Source organism: Odocoileus virginianus, unplaced genomic scaffold, assembly GCF_023699985.2.
Source record: "Odocoileus virginianus isolate 20LAN1187 ecotype Illinois unplaced genomic scaffold, Ovbor_1.2 Unplaced_Contig_4, whole genome shotgun sequence".
NCBI classification, from domain to species: domain Eukaryota; kingdom Metazoa; phylum Chordata; class Mammalia; order Artiodactyla; family Cervidae; genus Odocoileus; species Odocoileus virginianus.
The window spans coordinates 2,960,650-2,985,693 of record NW_027224321.1 but is presented as its reverse complement, the minus strand read 5'-3'; the positions used below and the strand labels follow the sequence as shown (position 1 = coordinate 2,985,693).

General features: G+C 43.0%; 1 protein-coding gene across 1 annotated transcript; it reads right to left on the bottom strand.

The window, feature by feature from the left end:
* Positions 1 to 7,793: 7,793 nt before the first annotated feature.
* On the bottom strand, positions 7,794 to 21,078 carry COPS8 (COP9 signalosome subunit 8). The gene is made up of 8 exons (XM_020868879.2): positions 20,909 to 21,078; positions 18,800 to 18,870; positions 17,661 to 17,709; positions 16,388 to 16,520; positions 12,774 to 12,881; positions 10,608 to 10,670; positions 9,617 to 9,664; positions 7,794 to 8,941 (listed from the first exon to the last, which is right to left on the bottom strand). Exons 1-8 carry the CDS (start codon positions 20,984 to 20,986, stop codon positions 8,862 to 8,864), a joined length of 630 nt encoding a protein of 209 aa, XP_020724538.1. The 5' UTR covers positions 20,987 to 21,078; the 3' UTR covers positions 7,794 to 8,861.
* Between the last annotated feature and the right edge of the window lie 3,966 nt (positions 21,079 to 25,044).

Genomic DNA, 25,044 nt, shown 5'->3' with positions numbered 1-25,044 from the left:
TTACCCACTGTGCCAGCAGGGAAGTCCTGGAAGCCTGACGCATAACATAAAAAGTTAATATGTATTTTGTATGAATATATTACATATGTATTTCCAATGGGGAGAAGAAAATGTTATTAAGAAAATCATAATGAAGACAAAATATATTTACAATATGGTACTGTGTTTATCAATACCATATGCTTACGTCATGTTTACAAGATGCACTGTATATCTGTCAGTATCTACGTCAATATTGTCTATGACACAAACCACTGTAAATGTTACACATATCACTAACACTAGACTTCAAAAATGAAATCATTATAAAATTTTTATAGCAGAGTATTACAGTCATATTCATAATACAGCACTGGAAATATTATTACATTTAAAAAATCCACTTACCTGTGATGACAGACCAACACCCAGTTTCTCTAATTAGTAGAGACATACTGTACACAGATGTCATTCTTTGAAAGCACAGTCATAAAATAATAAGTAACCTATTATACTTCTATATTAAACATCACTTACCTCATTCCTATATAAGGACAAACTATATATATATATTTATGGATTCATAATTTTGTTTTTATCAATATTTCAAGGCTATGTGATTCACCTACAATAAAAATTTTTCCAACCTATTTATTGACAAAAGTCTGCCCATAAGTAGATCTGTGCAGTTCAAACACGTGTTGTTCAAGAGTTGGTGTATTTACTCCAATCCGTGAGCTGCCAAGAGTCAACAGATGGCTTTGTTTCTCTACTTTACAAAGCAGAGTTGACTGCGCGTTGTTTTTAAAAGATCCCCCAACTCACTGAGAGCTAGGATATTCCAGAAAAACTGATAGTTTTTTCCAGAAGGTGTATCAGCCCTCTCTGCCGTAATTTGGGTGGTTGGATTCTGTTCTTCCTTTTGCTACAAAAAGTGGAAATGAGGTAAGAGGGGAAACCAGGAAACTGTCCCTGACATAACCAGTGCATGAATATTGCCTGCAAACATCCTGAATAAGCAGCTCCTTTACCTTGGCACCAAGGACACCTGATGGGCGGGATCTCATAGGTCTCTGAGACAGTGCAGACCACTGCTGTGTAGGATGCCCCGGGCCCAGGTGGCTGGTGAACACCCAGAAGGTTCAGATTGAGCTGGGCTGAGAGTATAAAATCCACACAGAACTTCATGGACTTGGTATGGAAAAAAGAATGTAAAATATCTCATTAATACTTTTGATACTGATGACATGGTTGAACCGATAACATTTTGGATTGGGCTGAATAAAATGCTAAAATTAATTTCATGCTTTCTTTTGTCACTTAATTTTTTTATAGTGGCTACTAGAAAATTTAATATTACATATGGATGCAACTTCTACTTCTATTGCAGAGGGCTGGTTTAGACAGTTTGAAAGTTCTTCTTTGCTTAGTCATATCTGACTCTTTGGACCCCATGGACTGCAGCCCGCCAGACTTCTCTGTCCATAGGATTTCCCAGGCAAGAATACTAGAGAGGTTTGCCATTTCCTTCTGTAGGGATCTTCTTGACCTAAGGATGGAACCTGTCTCTCTTGCATTGCTAAGTAGATTCTTTACCACTGAGCCATCAGGGAAGCCCCCGAGTCAAAACTAACCTTCTCTAACCATCTTCGATTTTATTTTGGGAAGCAGTACACAAAAATTTTCCATGTGCAAGTCCAGTATCTGAAGACAATCATCACCCCACCTCATCTTCTCGTGTCTTACAGACCTTCCAAAATATTCCTCCGACAAGTATTAAGGATTATGTATCCATTTGGAAAATGACTGCTGCTACCTTGCTGGGAAGTTTCTTTACCATGCTGAGGCAGCTCTCACTGGGCTCTCCCAGGGAATGTATCTGACTTCACAGCGCTGTGAAGCACCTGGGTCCTTAGCAGTTGTGGATTGTGGGACTCAGTCGCTCAATCGTGTCTGATGCCTTGCGACCCTGTGGACTGTTGCCACCAGGATCCTGTCTGTGAAATTTCCCAAGCGAGAATACTAGTTCAGTTCTGTTCAGTCAGTCATGTCTGACTCTGCGACCTCATAGACTGCAGCAGGGCAGGCTTCCCTGTCCATCACCAACTCCCAGAGCTTGTTCAAACTCATGTCCATTGAGTTGGTGATGCCATCCAACCATCTCATCCTCTGTCATCCCCTTCTCCTCCTGCCTTCAATCTTTCCCAGCATCAGGGTCTTTTCTAAGGAGTCAGTTCTTCACATCAGGTGGCCAAAGTATTGGCACTTCAGTTTCAGCTTCAGCATCAGTCCGTCCAACGAATATTCAGGACTAATTTCCTTTAGGATTGACAGGTTGGATCTCCTTGCAGTCCAAAGGACTTGCAAGTCTTCTCCAACACCACAGTTCAAAAGCATCAATACTAGAGTGGGTTGCCATTTCGTACTCCAGGGGATATTCCTGACCCAGGGATTAGAACCTGCTTCTCTATTATCTCCTGCATTGGCAGGCAGATTCTTTACCACTGTGCTATCTGGGAAGCCCCAACACTACACTTGATCTTAGCCAAAAAGCCAAGAAGGGTTTGTCAGCGGCTCGTTATTCAGACCTTAATCTGTAGAAACCAGAGAATAATGTTCTTACCTTAGATGAAAAGCATAAACTCTGTAACTAGATCTCTTGGCATTATGGGGAGGGTATCCAATGATCCAATGACGCTCTGTTCTCACGCCCCTGTCTTCTTGTCGTTGGTGACACAGTTTCCTGATGGTTATGGTTTGGTTCAGCAAATGCTTCACATTTTGGAGAGAAGCTGTCCTGAAGCTGGGATCTGCTGAACCATTCTGTTAGGCTGGGTGCTTTTAGGTAAGGATTTAGGATCAATGGAACAGCTTAGAATCAATGGATCATGTGGGATGATGTCTAGATGTTCTTGGGAGGTGATGAAGATGATGCCGTCAGTGTGGAAGGCAAACCACACCTGGACTAGATGCCATTGTCAATAAGGACGACACAGGGTGGACGGGGCCAAGACAGTCAACTTGCCACCGATGGGTTATTGGCTTTCTCTCAGGAATGGTGCTCTGTGGAGTGCTCAACATCACTTTCTACTGATACTTGGTCAGCCCTGGTGATAGAGAACTTCTGAGAATTCAGCGTTCACTGCAAATGTAGCTCTAACATTTATTACTGACAAGTACATATATATGTAAACTATGTTTTGTTGCTGTTCAGTTGCTAAGTTGTGTCTGACTCTATGATCCCGTGGACTGCAGCACGCCAGGGTCCTCTGTCTTCCACCATCTCCCAGATTTTGCTCAAATTTATGTCCACTGATTCGGTGATGCTATCTAGTCATCTCTTTCTCTGTGGCCTCCTTCTCCTCCTGCTCTCAATCTTTCCCAGCATCAGGGTCTTTTCAGATGAGTTGGCTCTTTGCATCAGGTGGCCAAAGTATTGGAGCTTCAGCTTCAGCATCAGTCCTTCCAATGAATATTCAGGGTTGATTTTCTTTAAGATTGACTGGTTTGATCTCCTTGCAGTCCAAGGGACTCTCAAGAGTCTTCTCTAGCACCATAATTCAAAAGCATCAATTCTTTGAAGCTCAGCCTTCTCTGTGGCCCAACTTTCACATCTGTACATGACCACTGGAAAACCCAGTTTTGACTATACAGACCTTTGTTGGTAAAGTAGTCACTGCTTTTTAATATGCTCTCTAGGCTTGTCATAGCTTTCATCCAAGGAGCAATCATCTTTTAATTTCAAGGCTGCAGTCACCATCCACCACGTACATATATATATGTGTATATATATGCCACATTTATAATTATTTCATTTTCTAAGTTAGTTTATTTTTTTAAAACAAGGATGCTCTCTTCTGCAACTACAATAGGACCAATAAAACTAGGGAAATTAATGTTGAAACAAGATTATCTGAGATTTGGGACTTTAATATAAAGGGCCAGGCAATAAATATTTTAGCCTTCCCAGGAAACAAGTCTGTCCCAACTACTCATTTTGCTGTTGTGTGAAAGCAGCCACAGACAGTATACACATGAATGGGCGTGTCTGTGTGCCCATAAAGCTTTATTTACAATGGTCAGTGGCCTGATCTTGGCTGCAGGCTGTAGTTTGCCAACTCCTGATGTAATCTGTTGTCTATTCAGATTTCATCAACTTTCCAGTAATGTGTTTTGTGATATACTTTTATTTATTACAGTGCTGCATTTAGTTGTTGTGCCCCTTCAGTTTCTTTCAGACAGTTTTTCAAACATTTTTTGTCTTGTATCAGAAAGACACATGAAAGTGGAAGCCCCCAGTTCCTTTTAATGGAGGTGCTTCAGGAGGCGATGACCTGAGGATGGGTGTCACTGCTCTACCGTGGACAGAGCTGAGTGTCTCTCAGTGGATGGAACTGGGAGATATACTTATGTCCCTGTCTATCCACGCATCCACCCATCATCAACCATGCACTCATCCATCCAACCATCTACTCATCCATCCATCCATCTAACCACCCAACCATCTTAAAAGCCAGGAGCTTATTATGCAGTATCTTGAGTTCAGTCCGGCACCTCAGGATTCAGTCTAATGCTTCCTCTTTTCTAGAACTGTAACTCCTCTGACAGTGAAAAACCTGGGTCCCATTATCTACATTTCTTTGTTCAGTCCTAGAATACACAGAAAGTAGTTTTAGGGCTATTAGACTTTACTTTTGCAAAAAAGGAAACCACTGACTGGAGTTCAGTGTATGTCTGAAGTTCTTTCTGTCTTTAACCTCTGGACATATCATCTAAATAGTATGCTCAAAGTGTACTTGAGTTACATCCCTTACCTTCAGGGAAGTTATTTATTTGAAATACAAGAGTGGGTCACTCCTCCTCCACATGCCACCCCCCCCATCATCATTTATTTCTTCTCTGAATATGTGAAACGTTAAAATAATTCCAGGAGTCAGAACTGTATAATAGAGAACTGACCCTCATTTCCCGATTTTTTCAGTCCTCTCCCCCTCAAGTCTTTCCCATACCCTGAAAGCAAACAATTCCATTATTTTCCTTGTTTCCTTTCTGTGTATTTCCCACTGATGAAAAATATATGTATATTTTATTTCCTTGTCTCTTACACAAAAAACTGCATACTCTAGACATTTTTATGAACCTTGCTTCTTTCTTTAATGACAGATCCTAAAAATCACTCCACCTCAGTGACTTTGATTATACTTTATAACAGATAGGTAGTATTCCCTCAAAGGGATATGCCATCATCTATGCATGTGTACGCAATCAGGGTGTTTCCAAACACTTTACAATCAGAAACAGTGTTGCAATAAATAACTCAGTGTGTGTATTTATATTGTGGGAGTTGAATCCTCAGGGTGAATTCCTAAAAATTAGTTGCAGGAATAAAAATCACATAAATGCATATGCAGTCCTTCAGTTCAGTCGCTCAGCCATGTCCAGCTCTTTGCAACCCCATGAACTGCAGCACGCCAGGCCTCCCTGTCCATCACAAGCTCCCGGAGTTTACTCAAACTCATGCCCATCGAGTCGGTGATGCCATCCAGCCATCTCATCCTCTGTCGTCCCCTTCTCCTCCTGCCCCCAATCCCTCCCAGCATCGGGGTCTTTTCCAATCCTTAGCTATTGCCAAATCCCTCTGTAAAAACTTCCAACATGAATTCCCACCAGCAAAGCATGAGAACCAATTTTCCCAGTTTTGCACCAGAATGCAATGCTGTACTCTAAGTTTTTGCCAAATGGGTGGGTTAAGTGCATCTCTCTTATTATAAAGTTGAACATCTATCCATGTTTAAGAGTCAGTTTTGTAATTTTTTGAGTTGTGTGTTCATATCTTTTGTCATTTTTTTCCTCTAAATTCCCTCAATTTTTGTATTATCAATACTATTAGTTCTTTATGTGGTAAATATTTTCTCTCAGTTGTCAGACATTGAGTTTATTGTTGGCCATACAAATGTTTTATTTTCAGTCAAACTGATTATTCTTTTCTTTAATCAGAATTTTGAGCTACAGGAGCCTGTCCTTTGCCCAGGTGAAAGAGGAATTCACCCACTTTTTCTTCTAGGACTGGTGTGCTTTCATTTTTTGACATCAAGATCCCTAATCTATTCGAACTTTATTCTAATGGGCTTTTGACTTTTCCAGTAGCTAACCAATCTTCCCAGAACCATTTAGTACAAAGCCTACTTTTACTCCAGTGATCTGAGATGCCACCTTTATCTGGTATTTGTTTGGGTCTATTTCTCATCTCTCTGTTGGGTCCCACTGGGCTGGCTGCTACCCATGCTGCAGCGCCTTGCTGTGTTAACAGGGGAGGCTTGCACTGTTTAAATATCTGATAGCACAGTGCTCCCCACCCCCGTGACTGCAGAGGAACCTCAACTGTCCATTCTGCTTGATTTGAGTTATTCATACTTTTAGAATTACATATCCCATTGCCCGCTGGACTCAACAGCTGTAGCAGGAAAATGGTCTCCTAAAGATGTCCATACCCTAACTCCTGGGACCGTGGGAAAGAGAAATTAAGACAGCAGATAAAATGAAGGTGACTTGAGTTTGAACAAGCTCTGGGAGTTGGTGATAGACAGGGAGGCCTTGCACGCTGTAGTCCATGGGGTCGCAATGAGTCAGCAATACTAAGCAACTGAACTAAACTGAATCATCCTATTTAAAACTAGATTATCCTGGATTTCCAGGTGGGACCAATGTAACCACGGGGATCCTTCAAAGTGGAAGAGGTGGCAGGAAAGAGGACCTGAGGGGCAGTGCGAAGGACTCAGCCCGACACTGCTGGCCACGAAGATGCAGGAAGAGGGCCTTGAGCTGGGGGAAGCAGGCAGCCTCTGGGAGCTGCCACGGGCCAAGAAAGTGTCCGTGATGGCCTCTGAGGAACGCGGCCCTGCTGACAGCTGGCAGTAGCCCAGGAGACCAGTTCCGGTTTCCGAGCTGTGAAACTATAAGAGGGTAAATCCTGTGGTTTTAAGCCATCAAGTGTATGGCAATTTGCTACCACAGCAATAGAAAACCGATGCAACCTTTTCCACAAAAAAAATCCACCTCTATCTCTAATAAAGCTTCTTGGCTTCAAGTCTCCTTTTTCCAATACTACTGAAGCTGCACCAGGTTTCTTTTAGTATTTCATCGGTGTATCTTTCCCCAGTTTTAAAATTTAACACCACAGAAGAGTGAAAGTTTTAGAAGCACCTCTTGTAACAGCAGTTATGATTTCTTTGACACTTAAGCTTTACTGTTGCTTCTTTGAAAGAAAAGTCCTCCCTCCCCCCACCCTCGTGCTTTTAATGTTTTCTTTTCGGTTTTCAGTGCTTTTACTAGGATGTCTCGGGGTGTGACTTTTTGTATTTACCCTGTGTGGGGTTTTCTGAGCTTTCTGAATCTGTGGCGTGATTTCTTCGGCAGTTGTGGAAAGCTCCGGGCCAGCGCCTCAGGTGTTGCCCTCCTCCTCATCCCGTCTCCTCCCTGGGTTCCAGTCAGCGCCTGGCCTCTCTGGCTCTGCAGACATGGGCCTACCACTCTCTCGGGCAGCTGCCTCTTCTCTAAGGGCCTCAATCTCAGCAGCTTCTCTCACCCTCCAGCTGCAGTGTTACTAACCATTTACTCTGTACTGAAAGGCACCTTGCTACGCCTAGTCTTTCACGATCACTGAAGCCCAGCACAGCAAAATCTTAATTTAAAAGGTATTTACAGTAACCACGAACATTTAATTTTAACATTAACATTTAAATGTTAACAGCAGCTGAAATAGCCAGTGACGTATACTTCAAATGAAGAAAACATGAGTCATGTCACTACCACTATATAGGTCATGTCTATTTAATTAGGAAATGTTACTTTAATAGAGACAATGACAAACTAGAACGCATCCACAGGAAGACAGGATAGTGAAACCTCTAGAAACTACCTTCAGTAAAACAGCTGAAGAATTCAATTAAATATTTATTGAACAAATGCAGAATAAATGAACTAGGGGGTGGATTTAACCTGAAGATAAAATACACAACTTCAAATATTCAGAGGGCTGTCACACACAAAAAAATGAAAGACTTGTTCAGTATTTCTCCCATGGGCAGAACTTGACCCAAGGGGTAAACATAAGCAGCCGATAGACTGCAGACTAGTGGTACAAAGTGTATCACATAATAAGCTTCTTTCCCCAACAATGCGTTCCACACTGACGTCTCCCTTCTTCTGAAAGGAAATATTACAACTTCATACTTCTAACGAATGTCTTAAATAAGTCGCATATTCAAGGCAAGCCCTCCACCGCCAGCAATGAATATACTCACGCTCTCAGAAAAAAGTCTAAAGCAAACTGGTTTACCAGGGAAATGGTCTTGTTCCTCAGCTCGGGCTCAGCTTTCTGTATTTGTGAGCCTCAGGTGGGCGGAGGAAAAGAGCATGTTCTCCAAAGAGGGTGTGAATTACCATCCCCAGCAATGCAGACGCTGCCTCTGGGGTGTCCTCCTCACACCCCAATGCGCCACGGCAGCTATTAACCTACGGTGCAGATGGGAGGGGACGCAGCGTGCGCTGGGGCAGGAAAAGCGCTTGACAACCACTGTTCTACAGGAGCGGGAGGGCTGCATTTCACGAGTCACTAGGAAATATAAACTGACTGCATAATACTGACGGGCTCCGTCCAAACTGTCAAACGTTGCAAGATGAGAACTGTTTTAACAGCCATTCAGCATGTTTTAAGGACAAAATATATATAATATACTTGATATTATATATGTATTTTATCACATACTCAGTAAAGTATGCCGAGGTGCTTCATCCATTCAATAAAATTGAAAATAAAAATTTTACATTTCTCTACTTGTCAGCATTCAGGCTTCTGAAGGTGGATCTTGAACTCGGAAAGGTCAGTTTTCGAGGAAAGCCACGTAATCGGTGAGTCTGGCTAACTGCTGCTCGTTGGGGATGGGTGGAACAGGGGCAGGCTCTGCATATTAGAGAGAAACACAGTCAGTCACCAGGGTCACAAAGCCGTGGCTCTGCACTGACCCCCTCCAATGCCTGTTATTTACCAAAAAGGAAACTTTCTTAGATTTGCCTTCATCTTGGACATTAAAAAAAAAAAAAAACAAGCCAAGGAGCCTCAACTTCTCTGAGTATTTTCCCAAACTGGGAATAAAGGCATGTTTGGTTCTGTTGTTACTGAAGTTTCTATGTGAAGGTTAGAAACACTTTTAACAGGCAACACCTCTCCCAAGAGAACACGGCTCTTCTTGGAAAGACCCCTCCCCATATGACATTAATTTAATAATCACCCAGTGCTTACCACACAAAATATTAAATTGTCAGTGAACAGAAAACCCACAGAGGATCCGTTTTTCAAAAAGCTTAGCTCTCTCATGTCGGCCTGGGCCAAGTCTGAGTCAGGGCTGGCGAGGGGCTCCATCAGGCCTGCCCAATGTGACACCAGGAGGGGCCACTGCCTCGAGGGAAGCTACAGGGGACCCCACTGTGCATCCTTGTGACTAGATGGAGTACTATAAATACCATGTTAGGATTTAACCTCTGTGTCTACAGATGAGAGCTAACAAAAAGAAATACTACAAAAACAAGAGACAAAAGTAACGAAATACTTTTTAAATGAGCATATGAACATACATACCTGATACAGGAATAAACCTGTTAAAGGAAACATCCAGGGCCCCTGCAACTGAACAAAACGCACAGCCTGGTTACAGAAGCCTTGTCCAAAGCCTTCACACGGAACAGGGCATTTCTAATGCACTGGCATCCCAGTTGTTCACTTCTCAGAGAGAAACAGCAATCATGCTCCACCTGAACACACTGGTCTTTTTACTATAGCAGCGTTCTCTCACCACCTAGATTGGCTGGGCCCTTGTCTGACCCCTCGACCTCAAGGGCCGAGCACATGGCGGTTTGTCTACTTCCTTACCGTGGGGTCAACAGCATCTGAACAATAGGAATTCAGAGCAGGTGGAAATCTGGGATGGAGCCGATCCGAGCGTTTATGCAGACAGGCATGGAGCTCAGCTCTAAAGCCATGGCAGAAAAGGACATTCCTGGTAAGCAGCAGGGAAAGTGGCTCATTTCAGACAGGAAGGCTCAGGGACCAGGAATTCAGATGGAGACTATGAGGACAGGCCAAATTTTTAAGGCCTGAACAGACCAGATAACTTAATTTTGTGAAAGTTAAAGCCACTCAAAGTCTTATTTAGGAGAAGAGTCTACATGTTTATAGCATGAGGAGAAAGGGGGAATTTCTGAATATTTTAAGTATCATTTTAGAAGGCAGCAGTTTAGATATTAAAAATAAGCAGTGAGAAATGGCCCCATAAATAAAAGGATGAGAAATTAATACTTACTAAAAATTAAGATGTAATAAGGATTATGGAAACACATACACAAGATTCTAATGCACAAAATACATTCTAAAAAACTAAAGTAAAACCAGATGATCTTTAAGATCCTTTCTGCCCTAAGTGTCCATACCCCTATATCTGTGTTTTACATGAGTTACTTTCATGTCGTTGGCATGGCAGAATTTTGTATCAAATTATTCACAGGCAGTGACTGAAAACCTGCAGTGGTCTCAAGAGTTCAGGGCTGCACAGTGGACGAGCAGCTCCACCTACCTGGCTTCTTGGGCATGACCATCCTTGTGGTGGAGTCGGCTTGCCAGCCTTGTTCGAGGATACCTAAATTGTGTATTTAACACAGAAATGTATTTTAAAAACAGAAACTCTACTTACAAGATCCACAATGTATCAATGATGTTACCTGTATGGGAGGTCCAACATGTGTAGATGAACCTGTAACATGTATTTTCACTAGAGAGGTATCCTAGAGACAGCATTCTCCTGGGAACTTATTTGGGAAATACCTTTCTGAAACACCCATGAAAGCCTCATTTTATTCTATCAGGCTGACATAATCACTAAAAAATTACCAGTTTTCTATATGTATTATGCTATTAACCAGATCAAACGATTAAAAAGAGACATAACGAAGACATCTACAGTACTCTAATCCTGACATCAGGAATAACAAAGATGACGGTGAGGATAAAACAGCATACAGACGCCACACAGAGGCAGGCCAGCAGGCACTGTGCTGGGCGCTCCTACAGGGATCATGTTATGCAACCACCGACAGCTCTGTAAAGCTCATCGTAACTGCGCCGATGTGGAACATGAAGCACAGAGAATCCCAGTAACTTGTCTTAGTTGCACAGCTAGCATGGAGAAGTGGACTAGGATCACAGGCAGACAGTCGTTAAGAGTATGGACTTTGGGATATATTATTTATTATGGATTAATTTTAATATATTTTAATCCATAATTAATAAAGCATGGATTAATTTCAAAAGAAGAGGCAAAACACATGTCTGTATGCATAAGTAACAGTATGATTTACTCCAAGGACATTCATTAACCTGCCACTTGTGCATCTATAACTGTGGTAGGCCTCGTAAACTTATGATATGTGGTGCTTAATGGAGACCACGTTTCGACTGAGAATCCAAAATGTCCCAACACAATTAAACACTGCCACAAGATACCTACAGTATTAATATTCTACAGCAACCTGGCCAGGCAAGGGTAGACTTGTCAGGGCCTGAGAAATGAAAATGCAGAAGCACACCTGGAATCCAGTGGGTGAGAGTGGGGTGCAGACACCTAGGTTACTGGTAAGAAATGGTGAAGAAAAACTGGGTTGAAAAGGCATATGAGGAGGAGACTGCCTTCATTAAGGAAGGGTAAAACAGGGGTTTCTGCATGTCCAAATCCATTAAAACTTACTTTCTTAAAAAAACAAACCCTACCTCCATGTTTATTTTCAAAGGAAAATATATAAAGACGTTAATGAAATTTAAGCTTAGAATTATGAATATAATGTTACCCACCCAGCATATCTAAGAGCATATGATGTGCACACCCTCAATTTTTCTCCGTGTCACACACATTTTCTACCACCTGTAAAAGCTATGATGTAATCGGGGGCTCAGAGGTGGGAATGTCATCAAACACTTGAGTCTACACCTTCATCCGCTGCCTCTTTCCTCCAATGACCTGCTGTTCTCACCACCTTGCTTTTCCCTCCCTCTATGAGTCAACAGCAGGTCTAATTTTTCCTTCTTGGACATCACCTTGGTGGGCTCCGCACTGTTCAGCAGAGAGCAGAAGCTGATCAGAGGCATTAGAGACACAAGTAGAAAATATTCAGGGGCCAGACCACAGATGCCTTAAGAAGTAACTGCACAAACAGTGAGGAGATTCAGGCAGGAAAGAGTTATTAACAGAGTGAACAAACGCAACAAGGGTTCATCTAAAAGATACAGTCAACTTTTAACCTCACTGAAATGGCAACACATTCCTTCACAAAGCTCCTGTTTTAAGACATCTTTAATTGGTGCCTATCTTTGGTAAAAAGCACTTTACAGGTAAACACAAACTCAGTATTTCTTATTCACACTCAGAAGTCCAAAAAATTCTATGAATCAAAAAATTTTCTTTAACTCATGTGGTGGCAAAACTTGATGCAGGCCCAAAAATCTATGTATAGTCTCCCCTCAGGCCAACTGTGGGGACATGTGCGCTCTGCGGGAACTATGAGTGGGCTTGGTCACCAGGTGCTGGCTGCCTGGGGGCTGTGCGGTGTATGTCTCCTATCAACTTTCTAAAGAACACACACAACCTGAATTCCAAAACGTGTCCTGTCCCAATGGCTTCAGGTAAGGGCTTGCGGACCTATGATTTACATTCCATTTTCCTTGAAAGCAGAAAGTAGGCCCCAAATACCTTTCACAGCCTCCTCCACAGGAAGTCCCACAAAGGCTGCAAAATCATCGGCGATGATGGAGGTGTAGGCTTGGGAGACCAGGGCGAAGGCTCGTCTCCGGGTTGCATCTGTCGTGGGAGTAAAGGTTTGGCAGACAGTGAACCAAGAGCTGCCAGTTTTGAAACACACAATTAAATTACATGACAGCCGTTCTCCAAATTTGACGAGAAACTAGATCAACCTAAAGACTTCTGCGTTTACAGCCACAGTTATAGGCACCTAACATGTAAGAAGGGCTCAAATATTGCTGAATCAACACGTGCGTACACACTAAATCATTCAGTCCTGTCCAACTCTGTTCAACCCCACAGACTGCAGCCCGCCAGGCTCCTCTGTCCATGGGATTCTCCAGGCAAGAACACTGGAGAGGGTTGCCATGCCCTCCTCCAGGGGACCTTCCCGACCCAGGGGGGAAGCTGTGTCCCCTGCAGCTCCTGCATTGGCAGTGGGTTCTTCACCACTGAACCACCAAAGAAAGTAAAGGGACAGTCACTCAGTGGTGTCTGACTCTGCGACCCCATGGACTATACAGTTCATGGAATTCTCCAGGGCAGAATACTGGAGTGTGTAACCTTTCCCTTCTCCAGGGCATCTTCCCAACCCAGAGATGGAACAGAGGTCTCCTGCGTTGCAGGTGGATTCTTTACCAGTTGAGCCATAAAGGAAGCTGAACTGCCAGGGAACATGCATTTCTTATACTTCCTCTGAACGGAAAAACCTCAGGCTAAAAATACAATCTCAGGTGACAGCAAAAATGACAAAGATGGAGAAAAGTTAGTATAGATAGGACTCCAACTCTAAGTAAGTTTCATTTGTATTTGGGATGTATGTTTCAAAATTTCTCTTTATCCCACTTACAAACACTGGACTGAATGGAGAGGAAACTACCTTCTCCCAAGATCAGTGGTCCTTTCTCAGCAGGGTTTCTGACACAGGGCCACACCCGGGAGCTGCTGAACAAACCTGATAGATACCCAGAGCGCCCTTCCTAACTTTCAACTTCTAACTGCTTCCTTCCTAACTGCTCTGAACTCTTGACTCGACATCATTCAAGTGCAAATCCCAAGGTGGAGCCCAGAGCCCCACAGGAAGGGGCTGCAAACAACTCCAACAAAACCTCCTCCCTAGAGACCACACACAGGCTCCCCCGGGCTTAAATTTCCACATTAAGTAATTCAGGAATGAAGCACAGATGATAAAGGAATGGTAGAAAGTAGAGCCCAGCTAGCCTGTCTTCAGTCCATCCTTCAGTAATACAAAAGCTCCTCCAAGTGATTTCAACATGCCTAGGAATTCTGGAGTTTACTGTTCACATTTAATAGGCAAGCATATACATACAAGATAGCCCTGAACATAAGAAAACCTGCCCCCCACTCCTGGGACAGATAACAGCCACACCAACCCCCGCAGATACCCTCTGCTTCAAAGTAGCCTGTAGGTTCTGCCTGCACCTTCTCACCATTGTGCTCAGGTCACTGTGTGGTCTGAACCACCCTCCTCTCTTCTCTCCCTGGGTCTATTTATTCTCCCCTGAACTGGAACTCACTGCCATCTCTGCCCTTCTCTGATCTCACAGCATCCCTTACTTAACAGGCAATCTTCTACCACCCATCGTGTGAACTGCACCCCTCCCCACCCCGTCATCCCGGACTTCTCTACAGGAGGGCTTTCATGTCTTATCATCCCCCGAGGGAGGGCACCTCTAAGGAAGGGTGTGCCGGGCACAGGATTGTGGAAGGTCTCACCAACCCAAGTGGGCCCGACCGCAGCCTTTGGACTCTCCTCTTCCTTAGATGTCGCTGAGAGTCAATCCTGTTGCTTCCTTCCTCCCTGAGCCTGACTGCCTCCCCAGCTTTCACTGAGCTGTTATTTGCTTCTCTTCCAATTCCCTCCTTCCTTGCTACCAACTTTCAGCAAATGATCTTAAAGTAGACTTCTAACACAGCTGAGAGATAAAGGAGCTTTTTCTATTGAAAGCTACAGACATTCAGTGGAAAAGAACCCAGGGCAACAATGAAAGAGGAAAATAAAAGTGTACACCAAAAGCTACATTCATTTGGTAAGCCTTCCATATTTTAGAAACTTTTACTTTCAAGTTCAAGTACTCTGGTCAGATTTCTCAGAGTTGAAAAAGGAACAGAGTAAGAATACCATGTGACTGAAAGAGAAAAACAGAGTGGACAGAAGAGAAACATCCAGGGGAAGGCAGAGCGGAAGGACAAGGCAGCAGACACAAAGGCCGCGAGAGCCACAGCATCCGTCAGAGGCCGAGACCCTCAGGCTGCTTTTAACCCCTCAGCACAAATGAACCTGACATCTGCATCCAGACCAGGCCCTGGTGACCCCAGCGATGAGATACGCAGCCTCAGGAGGGCGTGCATCAGAATGACAAGCAGGAAGGTGGACCACGTTGAGCTGGCACCTAGTACTGCTGGCAGTTCTTCACGGGACAAAGTCTTGGGGAGACCCTGTGAGATTGCTTATTCTGTTGCTCAACAAATACTTCAACGTGCCTGTGATCTACCAGGAACTGCCAATGCCAGTGCTAGAGGCAGAGGGGAAGATGAGCCAGCTGTCCTTTGCAACCCACCTCTGCCCTTAAATCCCAGGGAGGCTGGCCACCCAGGGCTCGCGTACTGGGTGAATGTGGGTCCGCAGGGCAGGGAATGTACTTCCTCAGCCCCCTCCCTGTCTTGCCCTGGATCTGAGTTTCTCACGGCGTACGCAATGACGTCAAGGTTACTTCCTGGGTGAATACCCAAAGTCACCCCCACTGTACCAGGGCAGCCTATTCTCCTGTTTTGTCATGCACACGGTTCTGCTTTACCACACCAAGAATGAGGTACACTTCAGAGGCAATCTCTGCCTTCTGCTCCCCTGAAAAGTCGACATCCCTTGCCAGAGTGATGAGCAGTATTCAAGAATTCCTGCTCAATGACCCTCCAGAGCAGAAAGTGGATAATGAAGGCAGGAATTAACCAGAGAAACAAGGTAACAATATGAAGTAACAGTTTAACAATATATGAAAGAGTGAACCAAGCAGAGTGGAAGCAAACACTGGGGGTGGGAGAATGGAGAGAGAGAGCCGGGCAGGGGCAAGTTCTGTTGTGCTATACAGCATTAGACTTGTAATTAAAAAAAAAAAAAAGGGGGTTAAAAAAAAGTTTGAGTATCTATGTACTAAACTGATTAGTCATAAATCCAGAAGCTGAAGAAAGCCCATGAAGGGCTGAGGTTCACAGAGTCCACAGCAGCCTCTACTTTCAAATACGTGGGGTTTAAATCTTATTCCCTTGAACTTACTGGAATATTACAAAATTTCAATTCAGTAGCAAAAATCATCTCTTACTGATAAGCAACTTCAATCGAGAGTTGAATTAAGAGGCAATGAGGCCCTCAACTGCTGATACAAACTCAAGTGACATGAAATCAAAACACAATTTTTAGCAAATTTAAAAAAGAATTCTGAAAACTTCCCCAATTCACTGGGCAGAGAATATCTATTTTTCAAACACACTGAATTACTCCAACACTAAAGATCTAGTCTAGTTTCTTGTCCACAGAGGAACACTACCTCTGAGAGCTTCCATGATTGGCTGGACGGCCTCAGACCACTGATGAGCATTGATGGTGCTGTAGATCCCGGGGAAGTCCCTCTGCCAGATCCGCTGGCCAACTGACCAGATCGCCCCAAGTTCAGAGTTTGCCTGCAAGAAAGATCACTGCCTTTGAGGACACTCACTCTGCACATATACCAACAACTGAAGTTTAAAACATAATGCAGGGTTTAAGACCTGTAACCACTGTTTCAGCCCAATCACTTTCAAAAAGGTTTTTAAACGTGGTGATTAGTGCTACAGAATTTATTGGCATGTTTTATATGGATTTTTATTAAAAAATTAAGGCACAAGAAAGTAGTCCAAAAATATTTCATATATTAATTTAGGAATGAGTTATATGAAACACTCTTTCTTAACAGATGTTTTATTTACATTTCATATATATAATATATAAAACACATAACATCTATATATACATGTATATAAAATACACAAATCTAAGGGCAAAAATAATAGCAAAATGGCTAATAATAAAGACTCTCAATCTAAGATGTCATAGAATGTAGAAGGATAGCATTTCCACTAGTAACACTGAAACTATGCATATAATTTCTATCTTTTTTTAAGCCAATGACACTGGAGGAACATTCCAAACTTACTTAATAGAATGTGGAGGAAAAGGAGTATAAATACTAATCTGATCTGCTGCTGAATATCAATAATGAATTAAAGGGATTTAGGTAAATTCTTGTTAATGTTTTGTGAATGTACAAGAAACTCACTTTACATTTATGTGAGACACAGTGGATCATCAAAAATCAAAAATTTACTTCTTTCCATCTTGGAAGTGAGTTCATCTACCCTCTCATGAAAAACAAGAAATCCTAGTTACCAAAAAAAATCTAAATGCTCTGAAAAATTATTATTGTTAGAGTGTTCTTGTAAATAATATTAGTTGCAAAATAAACCACACTTAGAAAACTGCACAAATCAGTTAAAAAGAAAATAATAAAACAAAACCCAAACTTCCATCTAAACTAACTTGGTTGTTTGTTAGGTAAAGTGACACTTATAAAGTATGTTAAGAAACCTGATAGGAAGCAGTTGAGCACAGATTTTTACTCCATCCAAGGGAAATTAAGATTAGAGGAATCTATAGATCTATTCTTAAAATTTAAAGGCAGTTTAATAACTGTTTTGTGAATCACATGAAAAAGAAAACAGAAACTTTGCTTTTTAAAATGAATGGTGTCACTAAAGTAGTAAGATATACTGAAGCATACTTACAGATTTTATAGCAGGTGGTATTCTTTTCCAAAGATATCTTGCATTGTTCCTAATTTACATCCCCCCAAGAAAAAACAAGCAATTAAAAAAAAACACCTCAGTAAATATTTCAAATTTTAGATCCTATTGCAAACACACAGAAGTATACTTTAAAATTCTCTATATAATACAAAATGAAATTTAGTTTTACCTGAATTTGTCCAGGGGCAGTAGGAGTGGTTTTCCAGATAAGACATGAAATATTTTTATCAAACTAACATTCTGCCATTTTTAGTAAACTTTTTAATAATTCAGATCTTAAATTGAGGCAACAGTATAAAGACTTATTAGGACTATCTAAACAATTCATTCATATATAAAATAAACAAATCCCTACCCTTTCCACGTCCTAGCATTCCTGCCAATACGCATAGTACACCATGCTTATCATGACCCCTCCTCCTATTAGTGAGCACAGAGGCACCAAAACTTCAAGGCAGTTTTTTCTTTTTTTAAAGAGTTTGGAAGCTTGCATGACAACAAGCATATGACGACAGCATTATAAAACAGGAAACATAATTTGTATGCTACACGAGTAATGAAAACCTCAGTTTAAAGGGTACAAAATGAAAAGGTTTAGAGGAATTTAAAGCAAATTAACAGTAACCATCGGTGGGATGCAGCACTACAAGGGACTCTTATTGCTTCTGACTTTTCTTCAACGAACATGAACTAGGAATAATTAAAAAACAAAACCTTTCAAGAAATGTTTTATGTTGATAACAAAATCCTTTTGGCTTTCTCAACTTTCCCTTTTAGTTTCTCTTAGTCTACTGATTACATGTGAAGTTAAGTAAACAGAGATTTAAAAATATATATATATATAGGTTTTATAACCAGAGGAAAAAAAGATCAATAGATTTAAAGGAATTTACTGACACTGCAGTTTCTCATAACAAATTGGAATGTCTCTTAGAAGGCATATAGAAAACAAGTGTATTTTAAAACAACTCAGCCTAATCATAATTTCTTAAGTCATGATTCAATATATGAAGTAAGCGGCACAGCTCCTTGTACCTGTGTTTCAGTGATACTACTTAAATGTAAGAATAATTTCCTGAGGAAGATGCTTCTCTTAGCTTTAGGTAGAAGGTACTTACATGTCATTATGGAGTAGATACAAAGCTAGAAGCTGACCATACACTGGGGGTGTAGCAATTCCTCCTGGAGCCTAAAAGGCCAAAAAAAATCAAAGAGAAATAAACCTCATTTATTCTTTTGTATTTTAAAAAGAATTTTCTTAACTCATCTAAAGAGTAAGCATAGTTTATGCTTATTTTAACTTATATGCAGAGTACAGTATGAGAAACGCTGGGCTGGAGGAAGCACATGAAATCAAGATTGCTGGGAGAAATGTCAACAACCTCAGAAATACAAATGACACCACCCTTGAGGCAGAAAGTGAAGAAATAAAGAGCCTCTTGATGAAAGTGAAAGAGGAGAGTGAAAAAGTTGGCTTAAAGCTCAACATTCAGAAAACTAAGATCATGGCATCCGGTCCCATCACTTCATGGCAACAATAGATGGGGAAACAGTGGAAACAGTGGCTGACTTTATTTTGGGGGGCTCCAAAATCACTGCAGATGGTGACTGCAGCCATGAAATTAAAAGACGCTTACTCCTTGGAAGGAAAGTTATGACCAACCTAGACAGCATATTAAAAAGCAGAGACATTGCCAACAAAGGTCCATCTAGTCAAGGCTATGGTTTTCCCAGTGGTCATGTATGGATGTGAGAGTTGGACTATAAAGAAAGCTGAGCACCGAAGAATTGATGCTTTTGAACTGTGGTGAAGGAGATCAGTCCTGGGTGTTCATTGGAAAGACTGATGTTGAAGCTGAAACTCCAATACTTTGGCCACCTGATGGGAAGAGCTGACTCATTGGAAAAGACCTTGATGCTGGGAAAGATTGAAGGCAGGAGGAGAAGGGGACAACAGAGGATGAGATGGTTGGATGGCATCATCGACTCAATGGACATGAGTTTGGGTAGGCTCTGGGAGTTGGTGATGGACAGGGAGGCCTGGTGTGCTCCGGTTCATGAGGTCGCAAAGAGTTGGACACGACTGAGCTATACTGAACTGAAGCATATTTTATAGTAGTTGTTATTACAGATGGAGAAACAGCTTAGGGAAGAATCATACACTAAAACCCAGAGGATTAAATTTAGGTCTGTCATCAGCTGTGATTTCTCTGTCTGGGCCTTTATGTATTCATACACACGAGAATATTTAAATGTGATCCCCTTCCCAATTCTCAAATTCTTACTTATACTATTATAAAGAAGTGTTTTCGACAGATTTCTAAAGCAATATGATTAATTCTTCGAACTATATCAAATACATTGAATATCTAAGTAAACACAGAATAAAGAAAAGAACATCAGCTGAGCTACAAAACAGCTGGGTTACAAAAACATTCTTCTCACTCAATTTCAGTTCATTCAGATGACATCTATAAAGTGTCTATTGGAGAGCTGCTGCCTCTGGCAGCTGTCTCCTTTGGTTAATTAACTTTTTATATCAAGGTTATAAATGCCGTTAAGTGCCTTTCTAGGAAAAAAACCTTATTACTTTAGTAGTTGCATGATACAAGGTTCACCTGTCCTTCGGAAAACAAGGGGCTTCCCTGGTGGCTGAGACTAGTAGAGAATCTGCCTGCAGTGCCGGAGAACGAGGCAGGATGGATCCTTGGGTGGGGAAGATCCCCTGGAGAAGGGCATGGCAACCCACTCCAGTATTCTTCCCCAGAGAATTCCATGGACAGAGGAGCCTGTGGACTCCTGGGGTCGCAAAAGAGTCGGACACGACTGAGCGACACACACACACACACACACGACAAACGGCAAGCTTCCGTGCTAACGTGAAACTAAGGGCTTTCTGAATCAAGCAAAGGTTACAGCGGTCACACCTCCGTCTGTGCCTGTGCCTGCACTACTGTCTTAATAAACCCACACCTCTCCCCACAGCGCAGAGGAAGGGCGTTTGGTACAGCACAGAAGCGTATGCAGGGTGTGAGGCGCAAAGACGCACAGTGGTTCCGGGCTCACTAGCTGAACACACACAGCGAAAAGCTCCTGGCGAGTCTGGGGGGACCAGGCCCGGAGGCTCACCCCAGCCCCTCACGTCAGCTCCCTCGCCCTCCCGGGCCCCGTTACCCTGGAGACCGAGGCCGCCCGAGGCCTCGCGACCCCGCCAGGTGGACAGCTACCTCGAGCTCCTGGTTCTCGCACTGATCCAGCAACTTTTTGAAACTAAAGGAACTTTCCGCCATCACCGCCACTGGCATTTTCCCGGCCGGTCCCGCCGCCGCGCCTCCTCAGCAGAACCGGGCCCCACTCTGTCCCTCGGGGCGTCGCGCCCGCGATGACGTAAAAGCCGAGAGCGCCGCCAAGCGTCCCTGCGCAAGCGCCTCGTTGGTTCCGCTGCGTCATCAGACGTCGCTGCGACGGGGGCGGGGTCGCCGCCGCTCTAGCCAGCGCTCTCTGTGCCCTGGAGGACTGACCGGTCTTATGGGAAGCCGCTGTCCCAGCACACAGGCAAAGCCTGGGCGGGAGGAGTTCTGTGCATAGTTGAGGACTTTTCCTATGGTTTTTCCAGTAGTCATGTATGGATGTGAGAGTTGGACTGTAAAGAAAGCTGAGCGCCGAAGGACTGATGCTTTTGAGCTGTGGTGTTGGGAGAAGACTCTTGAGAGTCCCTTGGACTGCAAGGAGATCCAACCAGTCCATCCTAAAGGAAATCAGTCCTGGGTATTCATTGGAAGGACTGATGCTGAAGCTGAAACTCCAATCCTTTGGCCACCTGATGCAAAGAACTGACTCACTGGAAAAGATCCTGATGCTGGGAAAGATTGAAGGCAGGAGGAGAAGGGGATGACAGAGGATGAGATGGTTGGATGGCATCACCGACTCAATGGACATGAGTTTGAGTAAACTCCGGGAGTTGGTGATGGACAGGGAGGCCTGGCGTGCTGCAGTCCATGGGGTCGCAAAGAGTCGGACACGACTGAGCGACTGGAACTGAACTGAAGACTTTTCGTAGTCTTTACTTTGAGACCTTGCAAATTTAAAGATTTAAAACTAGGTTTTGGTTCCGCCTACACCTGCTTCTTCAGCAGCCCTCCCATGGCAGTGAAGGCGCTGTAATTCTGCCCGCGGGGCTCCACTCCTGCAGGCCGCACGTTTTTATATCCAGGTGATGCTTCTCTGGCTTGGACCTTCGAACACTAAGGTGCAGTATGCTCCGGACTTCCAACCGTGCTGCCCTCCCCACACAGCCACTGCAGCCGAAATGAGGTTTTCAGAAACACGTTCAGATATTGTTAGTCTTCTGAAAAATGATAAAAGTCACAGCAAATCCCTAAACTCCAGCGTTTGACGTTGCTTCCGCCGACTTAAAAAAATTGCCGCAACTTAAAAAGTTTAGAGTTGTGTTTTCAAGTAGCCCCAAGAGAACTGCTCTAAGGAGCAGGGCGGGGAGGAGTCAGGTTATAGAGAGGTCTCACAACAAAGGGTAGGTCGTCTGAACACCGAAAAATTCAGTTCCATTCAGTTGAGTTGTGTTCGACTCTGTCCATCGTCAACTCTCGGAGCTTGCTCAAACTCATGTCCTTTGAGTCGGTGATGCCATCCAACCATCTCATCCTCTGTCGTCCCCTTCTCTTCCTGTCTTCAATCTTTCCCAGCATCAGGGTCTTTTCAAATGAGTCAGTTCTTCGCATCAGGTGGCCAAAGTATTAGAGCTTCAGTTTCAGCATCAGTCCTTCCAGTGAATATTCAGGGTTGATTATGAGACAGTCATTTCCTGGGCAGGTTGATAAGAAGTCTAGGGTTCCCCCAGAAGAGAGGGGTCTGGAATTCTCAAGGAGGAAGAAAGGACAAACTTTTTTTCCTCTACATTCTGTAGGATTATATAATGATAATGTATCCTGCCTGAGGACAGTCTCTGGATTAAACATTCTGGCTAATTCTGTTATCTTAGAATGTATATTATGGGAGTAGGTCTGGTGAGGTCTTTACAACCTCCAGACATTCTTCGGATTCATTGGAGAGTATATAACTCCATTGATAACACTAGCAAGTGAGTACTCTTTCTATCTCCTTCTGAGGTCTGTCAGAAGCTTTCTCTATCTCCTTTATGCTTTAATAAAACTTTATTACACAAAAGCTCTGAGTGATCAAGCCTTGTCTCTGGCCCTGGATTGAATTCTTCTCCTCCAGAGGCCAAGAATCCCGGCGTCTTTTCGTGGTTCAGCAACAACCTTTCAATTACCTTTAGGATTGACTGGTTTTGACTCCTTGCAGTCCAAGGGACTCTCAAGAGACTTCTCCAACACCACAGTTCAAAAGCATCAATTCTTTGGCGCTCAGCTTTCTTTATGGTCCAACTCTCACATAACTACTGGAAAAACCATTGCTTAACTAGATGGGCATTTGTCGGTAAAGTAATGTCTCTGCCGTTTAATATGCTGCCTAGGTTGGTCGTAACTTTTCTTCCAAGGAGCAAGCGTCTTTTAATATTCATGCCTGCAGTCACCATCTGCTGTGATTTTGGAGCCCAAGAAAATAAAGTCTCTCACTATTTCCACTGTTTCCCCATCTATTTCCATGAAGTGATGAGGCTGCATGCTATGATCTTAGTTTTTTGAGTGCTGGGTTTCAAGCCAAATTTTTCACTCTCCTTTTTCACTTTCATCAAGAAGCTCTTCAGTTCCTCTTTGCTTTCTGCCATAAGGGTGGTATCATCTGTGTATCTGAGGTTATTGCTATTTCTCCCAGCAAACATGAGTCCAGCTTGTGCTTCATCCAGCCTGGCATTTTGCGTGATGTACTCTGAAAATAAGTTAAATAAGCAAGGTAACAATATAGTCTTGACATACTCCTTTCCCAATTTGGAAGTAATCCATTGTTCCATGTCCAGTTCTAACTGTTGCTTCTTAAATATTTCCCAGGAGGCAGGTAAGGTGGTCTGGTATTCCCATCTCTTGAAGAATTTTCCACAGTTTGTTGTGATCCACACAGTCAAAGGCTTTGGTGTAGTCAATAAAGCAGAAGTAGATGTTTTTCTGGAATTCTCTTGCTTTTTCTATGATCCAACAGATGTTGGCAATTTGATCTCTGGTTCCTCTGTCTTTTCTAAATCCAGCTTGAACATCTGGAAGTTCTCAGTTCATGTACTGTTGAAACCTCACTTGGAGAATTTTGAGCATTAATTTGCTGGTGTGTGCTGCTGCTAAGTCGCTTCAGTCGTGTCCGACTCTGTGTGACCCCATAGATGGCAGCCCACCAGGCTCCGCCATCCCTGGGATTCTCCAGGCAAGAACACTGGAGTGGGTTGCCATTTCCTTCTCCAATGCATGAAAGTGAAAAGTGAAAGTGAAGTCGCTCAGTCATGTCTGACTCTTTGTGACCCATGGACTGCAGCCTACCAGGCTCCTCCATCCATGGGATTTTCCAGGCAAGAATACTGGAGTGGGGTACCATTGCCTTCTCCTAGTGTGTGAGATAAGTGCAATTGTGCAGTAGTTTGAGCATTCTTTGGCATTGCCCTTCTTTGGGATTGGAATTAAAACTGACCTTTCCCAGTCCTGTGGCCACTGGTGAATTTTCCAAATCTGCTGGCATATTGAGTGCAGCACTTTCAAAGCATCATCTTTTAGGATTTGAAATAGCTCAACTAGAATTCCATCATCTCCACTAGCTTTGTTTGTAGTGATGCTTCCTAAGGCCCACTTGATTTGACATTTCAGGATGTCTGGCTCTAGGTGAGTGATCACACCATTGTGGTTATCTGGGCTATGAAGATCATTTGTGTATAGGTCTTCTCTGTATTCTTGCCACCTCTTAATATCTTCTGCTTCTGTTAGGTCCATACCATTTCTGTCCTTTATTGTGCCCACTTTTGCATGAAATGTTCCCTTGGTATCTCTAATTTTCTTGATGAGATCTCTAGACTTTTCCACTCTATTGTTTTCCTCTTTTTCTTTGCACTGATCACTAGGGAAGGCTTTCTTATCATTGTTTAAAGAAAACCAGATATCTCAAGTTAAGGAACTTAGCATTTTTCTATGTACAGGAAGATGCAAGAGTCTGGGCTCACTGAAATCTTTCCTTCATATGCATCTCAGCTCTCTGGGCCCATATTCCTGCGTGTTTCACATTCTGAGTTCCTCAGTGCTCACTGTAAGGAGTGGCTGCAATCTGATGGCTGCCAGATGGGCAGGTATTGTTCTCCTTCCTGGGTGCCCTCAGGGCTCAGAAATTCACTTTTGGAGGGCTGGAATCCCTGAAGACTGCGACATCCTTGTTGACTATGTGGCAGGAGATACTCCATTTCTCACCTGGC